Raw genomic sequence first — 6,407 nt, forward strand, 5'->3', positions numbered from 1 at the left:
GTGACTGAAGACAAACAAGCATTTTGTGTGTCAGAATGGAGAAGTGTGCAGGTGATGAAGCCAGTGATATCCCAGTTCTCAGTGAAAGGGGGAAGTCACCCATCGACTAGTGATACTGAACAAGAACTAATAACAGGATTTAGTATAAGTGTTAACTTCTGAAACAATGTCAACGGAGAGGCAACAGCTGCTTTTCGAGGGCTTCCTGAAGAAAAGGAAAGATACAATGGTAAGACAAAGCTCTCAAAAATGTAGAACAACTTGTCACATTAACAGCTCAATTACTGGACTCCGTTTACTTGGTAGTTGTTGGGGAAATGTTAGATATTACTGCACTGTCTGAACTAGAAGCACAAGCATTTCACTACACTCAAATTAACACCTGCTAACCATGTTTATGGGACCAATAACATTTGATTTGATGTGTTGATGAATACTTACAAGTGATCGCTTTTCCATATTTTTGTCAACTGCTTTCTATTTATGCCAATATATTCCATACTACTGTGTTTTACTCTGTTATTGCCAGTCAGTCATGGTTTGTATCCAGAATCAGGTCTTCACTATCTGGAGTGACACTGAGTCTGTAGGGACACTGAGTCTGGAGGGACACTGAGTCTGTAGGGACGCTGAGTCTGTGTTTTATTCTGTTATTGCCAGTCAGTCATGGTTTGTATCCAGAATCAGGTCTTCACTATCTGTAGGGACGCTGAGTCTGTGTTTTATTCTGTTATTGCCAGTCAGTCATGGTTTGTATCCAGAATCAGGTCTTCACTATCTGGAGGGACACTGAGTCTGGAGGGACACTGAGTCTGTAGGGACACTGAGTCTGGAGGGACACTGAGTCTGTAGGGACACTGAGTCTGGAGGGACACTGAGTCTGGAGGGACACTGAGTCTGGAGGGACACTGAGTCTGTGTTTTTTCTCTTTTAGAAAATGAAGTGGTCAACCTATTGGTTCAGGCTCCAAAACACAACATTATTCTTCTACACTAAGAAACATGGGAGTGCTGTGAGTATCAGCTGTGAGAAGTCCTCCAACGTTTTCAGGGGAAGTTGAATGTTATTTACACTGTTCAAAGTAGTAATAGTCTTCTGATCTTCTCTGTCCCCCACAGTCACACCTAAGAGGCCTGTACTACATCTACACTGTAAGTCAAACTGATTTCATTTGGTCTGAAAGCCTTCCTGGTCTTTCTAGCCGGACAGACAGGAACAATTGCCCTGGACTTTGTTCTACTTTCCCTTGTGTTCAATGAACATTACCCACTATTCCATATGCCCCAGTTACAGCTGCTTAATAGTATACTATTTACAAGTATGTATAGCACTTTATGTCTGAAATAGAAGTGTTGTTGTTGGGTCAGGTGCAGTCTGTGCGTGAGATCCAGAGGGAGAAGCGTAAGCACTACGTGTTTGAAATCACCATGAAGAATGGGAAGAGGAAAGTACTGGTGAGTCACACAGACAGCTCTACTCCCACTTCAGGTGTACAGCACCGTGTGGTGTGGGCTGTGCAGGCTGCCCTGTTGTTTCAGGATGTGGTCTGTTTACTAGTGTCACTACAGAACCGCGTGGGCGCCGATGCCTGTGTGGGTTTAACATGTTGTTTCAGGATGTGGTCTATTACTGTCACTTCATACTCACTGATGGGAATTTCCCAAATGAAAGTACCAGGTGAAGAAGCTGTCCATTTTTCAGAAAGATAAATTCAACTTTATTAAAATATTTTATCAGCTGTTTACATTTGAGTCATTTAGCAGACACTCTTATCCAGAGCAATTAGGGTTAGGTGCTTCACACCTAGATTTTGGACCTAGTCATCTTGGGGAATAGAACCAGAGACCTTTTGGTTATTAACCCAACACTCTTAACCACTAGGCTAACTGCTACCCATGTGTGTTCTACAGTACTTGGATTGCTTAAAGTCATTTAACACTTCCTCTAACAACTAAGGATGATCTTTTTAACTCAGACTGTAACAATGTACTAAATTCATCCCTGCTACCCCCTGACCATGTGTCTGCAGGCTGCAGAGACAGGGGATCTGAGGAGGGAGTGGATTGGCCAGCTGTGGAGGGCCATGCATCTCTCAGGCCCATGGGGCACAGACCCAGGCTGCATACGGTAACAGAAAGCTCAGGATTATTGAGACACTACTGCACTGTTTGTCATTACATTACACTAGTAATTTATCAGGAGCTCATACCTAGAACGACTTCCAAAAGGTTCATTCAAATTAGGCTAAATAACCTATGAGCATCGTAAGTTAAACCTTAAAAAATAACTGTTTGTAACAATCACAGTGCTAGAATAGATTAAATCTGTGCAGGTGTATTTGAAGCCTGAAACTACTATATAGATATGGGAGGATTTGCTATGCAGACAGCACAGGAGGTTGGTGCCACCTTCATTGTGGAGGACGGGCTCGTGGTAATGGCCGGAGTGGAATTTGTGGAATGGTATCAAACACATGTTTTCCGTTCCAGCCATTATTATGAGCCGTCCTCCCCTCAGCAGCCTCCAGTGGCAGACAGAGCCTATGCAACAGCTGTCTAAGATAATGCTTTATGTATTCCTGGTGAGCATTTGAGTGCCTTGGAATGCATTATCTGCAAAAATGTTGGTTTAATAAAATATAGTGGGAAACAGTTTTATTTCTGTCCATTTGAGTGTTGCCTGTCCATCTGTTTTGTCTCCAGACAGCAGGATGTGAGGTCTGATGACCTGAAGGCCAGAGGTCGCTTCAGCACCTATAACAGCTCAGAATGTGACAGCATGATGGAACCACTGGGGGTTCATCGACACCTCTCTGCACCCCTCAACCCCTCCACCCCTGACCAAGACCTAGACCAGGGACACAGGATTACCCACTGCCTCTCTGGCCCCCTCACCCCTGACCAAAATCTGGGGCACAGGGCTACCCTCTCTCTTTCCCTCACTGATGAGCTCAGTAATGAGGAAGCCATATACCAGAACACCATCTCACATTGTAAGTAGAGCATCAATCCTCTGTAAACTCAGCAAACTTAAGTGGAAATATGTTTGTTTTTTCATTCACATTGGCTGTGCCAAGCAGTTGGAGGGAATCAATGGTTTGGTTGTCTAGTGGAAAGAGGAAATGGGCACGTTGTGGCATTTAATGCTTTGGTGGTGAGGTGGGGAGAGTTACAGGAATTCAATTCCTCTATGTTTTAATACCCAATTAAAATTAAACACTCTGTCAATTCATAAGAATTTGTAAGACCCTTATTTGTATAAAATGGACAGAGACCAGTCCTTTGAAATCAACCAGCTGCGTTTATTCTCGAGAGTACTGCCCATGATACAGTTTATCACAGGTTATAAACTGAAAATAACATCAGTGTTTTCTAAACTGTTCCGTCTCTTCTTGACACTGGTACAAAGGCTGTATAGTTCTCAAGCCTACCCACATCGTCTAGAGCCAAGGTCAGCCTGTGTAGATAAGCATTCTAGCCAGTCTGGCGATATAGTTCATTCATTTCTACCAAGGAACAGACAGTAATGGTTCTAATTCTTGATTATATTTACACACATTATATTCAGTACTAGGATTAAAAAGAAAATTCATACATCTATACAGTAACATAATAGTATTCTGATTAGTCAGTCCTGATTGAAATGTATACATAATTAGTCATTATTGATCAAATTCCCTTAACAGGGAGCCAAGCTGTAGCTTCAGCTCTGAAATATGGCAACATCTTTTCACTGTAATTTCAGATGGAGAGGAGGATGAAGACAGTGTCCATAGATTTAGAAGGAGATGTGAGGAGGAGAGAGATGAAGAAGAGGAGGAAGAGTGTAAGGAGGAAGAGGATCAGTATGACATTCTACCAGCTCCCCGGAACTGTGAGTACTACCCTCATGGTCACATCAGTGTGTCGTTATATGTCATAAATCAATAAATTATCCATCATAAATGTCATAAATTCTTCCATTATGGAGACCACTGTATAGGATATAAAATACAAGTAGATATCATCATATTACATGATAATGACTTATGTTAATGGTCTGTGTTTGATAAATGACCAAAAACCTACCTGCCATTTCCTCTGTAGCTGAGTATCACATCAACCAATCAGATGAAGACTTGACTGATGGAGAGGACCTCTATGACTTCCCACTGTCCAATAGGAGGGCAAGTGACCGCCAAGGTGAGATTATGAAAATGTTTATTTTTCAATTGATTGGGTTTTAAATTAATTCAATATTTTTCATTTGTTTACCAGCAAATTTAAGTGTATTTGGGTTTATTTTCATGTTCTATCTCAGATTATAGAGAGATGACAGAGAGCATCTATGACGTCCCCAGTTCCCTAATGAGGAAAATGTCTGAACACACACTTGGTGAGTATGACAGCAGCGTTCTAGTTCTAATTCCCTTTTCATACATTTCTGTTTTCTGCTCATTTTATAGACACACAAATATAAGGGCCCTTTCATTCTATATCCTTGAATAGCACGGTGTAAAGGTCATTTACGATTTTAGTTTTTATTTATCCTTTATTTACCTAGGCAAGTCAGTTAAGAACAAATTCTTATTTACAATGACGGCCGGCCAAACCCGGACGACGTTTGGCCAATTGTGCACCGCCCTATGGGACTCCCAATCACGGCCAGATGTGATGCAGGCTGGATTCAAACCAGGGACTTCAGTGACGCCTCTTGCACTGAGATGCAGTGCCTTAGACAGTTGAGCCGACATATGCAGCATTTGCCGTGAATGCAGTCTCCGCTAAGAAAGAAACATTGCCTTTAAATGTAAATCACGCTGTGATGCTGAACTCCCGCGATACGGATTGAATAGAGCCCTAACATATCCTAAGAATGGTATACTTTTATTTAAAGGAATGTGTAGAACCAGAAGCAAAGTAGACACTATTTCCCTCCTATCTACCCCATGAAAATCCTAACCAGACTCATCATCAGTATTAACAAAAACACACACGTCTTTATCCCTCACTCTCATAGCAGAGCCTTACCCTGGAGGTGAGATACTGGTGGAGGACAGGGGCCTCCTGGATGACATGATGGCCAGTCTGGGTGGAGGGACGGTGGGCTGGATAACAGGTGCTTCTACTGTGGAGCCCTACGGGCTGGCTCATCATGGCTCTTAGGACTGGTATATAGTATAGACTCTGGATAATATAGACTGAATGAGTTTTCCTCATTCAAATTGTTCTATAAAGCTTGACGCATTCTGTTAGAGATTTAAATATGTTTACATTTTATGAAAAAAAATCTCATTTGTCATGATATTCTATTCTATTGACTTCTCTTTTAATACAATCTACTGTCAAGGAAATACCATATTAAATAACTAACTTCATACTGTCAAAGTGTTCCACTTAGTATAATGTCAGGAGAGAGGTACTATAGTATTCAGGCAGACCCTATCCTTCTTTTTTAGGAGGTAGATCAGCTTTAATACTGCAGATACATTGTGGCTTCTATCAATGTAATTGTCTGCATCATTTCCAATCACACATGTATATTTTTTGTAAATATATAGAGTATATATTATTTTAAATATATATACATTTTAAATATATTTAGCTTCTTTATTATTTTCCCCTAACCCTACCACGCCTCCCTTAATTGGAGTAAACAAATGAAATAGATTTGACTTGTTTATTAATTTCCCCTAACCCAACAATACTTAGGCTTCCACTTCCAGGTTATACATACTACATACATTTAATGGAAAATATATTTTAAAATCAGTTATCTTCTGTTTGTTTTTAGTCCCAGCCTTCAGCTACCATCAACCCCTCCCATCTACAGTGAGGGGGAAAAGTATTTGATCCCCTGCTGATTTTGTATGTTTGCCCACTGACAAAGAAATGATCAGTCTATCATTTTAATGGTAGGTTTATTTGAACAGTGAGAGACAGAATAACAACGAAAAATATCCAGAAAAACACATGTCAAAAATGTTATAAATTGATTTGCATTTTAATGAGGGAAATAAGTATTTGACCCCTCTGCAAAACATGACTTAGTACTTGGTGGCAAAACCCTTGTTGGCAATCACAGAGGTCAGATGTTTCTTGTAGTTGGCCACCAGGTTTACACACATCTCAGGAGGGATTTTGTCCCACTCCTCTTTGCAGATCTTCTCCAAGTCATTAAGGTTTCGAGGCTGGCGTTTAGCAACTCGAACCTTCAGCTCCCTCCACAGATTTTCTATGGGATTAAGGTCTGGAGACTGGCTAGGCCACTCCAGGACCTTAATGGGCTTCTTCTTGAGCCACTCCTTTGTTGCCTTGGCCGTGTGTTTTGGGTCATTGTCATGCTGGAATACCCATCCACGACCCATTTTCAATGCCCTGGCTGAGGGAAGGAGGTTCTCACCCAATATTTGAGTTGTCCTGTCCCCT

The 6,407-nt window shown here is 41.3% G+C and overlaps 1 protein-coding gene across 3 annotated transcripts; it reads left to right on the forward strand.

Annotated features, from left to right (window-relative positions):
* Nucleotides 1-51: 51 nt before the first annotated feature.
* On the forward strand, nucleotides 52-5,803 carry LOC109876532 (uncharacterized). Of its 3 annotated transcripts, none has more exons than XM_020468936.2 (10): nucleotides 53-229; nucleotides 935-1,012; nucleotides 1,119-1,151; nucleotides 1,368-1,454; nucleotides 2,030-2,127; nucleotides 2,703-2,992; nucleotides 3,745-3,873; nucleotides 4,086-4,181; nucleotides 4,300-4,374; nucleotides 4,999-5,803. In XM_020468936.2, exons 1-10 carry the CDS (start codon nucleotides 167-169, stop codon nucleotides 5,142-5,144), a joined length of 1,095 nt encoding a protein of 364 aa, XP_020324525.2. In that variant the 5' UTR covers nucleotides 53-166; the 3' UTR covers nucleotides 5,145-5,803. The 3 variants fall into 3 exon arrangements, with proteins under 3 accessions (XP_020324527.2, XP_020324525.2, XP_020324526.2); XM_020468937.2 differs by having other exon boundaries at nucleotides 5,002-5,803; XM_020468938.2 differs by lacking the exon at nucleotides 935-1,012 and having other exon boundaries at nucleotides 52-229; nucleotides 4,999-5,537.
* Nucleotides 5,804-6,407: the final 604 nt, after the last annotated feature.

Source organism: Oncorhynchus kisutch, linkage group LG10, assembly GCF_002021735.2.
Source record: "Oncorhynchus kisutch isolate 150728-3 linkage group LG10, Okis_V2, whole genome shotgun sequence".
NCBI classification, from domain to species: domain Eukaryota; kingdom Metazoa; phylum Chordata; class Actinopteri; order Salmoniformes; family Salmonidae; genus Oncorhynchus; species Oncorhynchus kisutch.

Bases quoted from the DNA above. Each gene is read 5' to 3' on its own strand.
- LOC109876532 (XM_020468936.2), top strand. From the start codon at position 167: ATGTCAACGGAGAGGCAACAGCTGCTTTTCGAGGGCTTCCTGAAGAAA. The intron at 230-934 runs GTAAGACAAAGC...TTTCTCTTTTAG, and splicing joins AGAAAAGGAAAGATACAATG to AAAATGAAGTGGTCAACCTA. The intron at 3,874-4,085 runs GTGAGTACTACC...TTTCCTCTGTAG, and splicing joins TCTACCAGCTCCCCGGAACT to CTGAGTATCACATCAACCAA.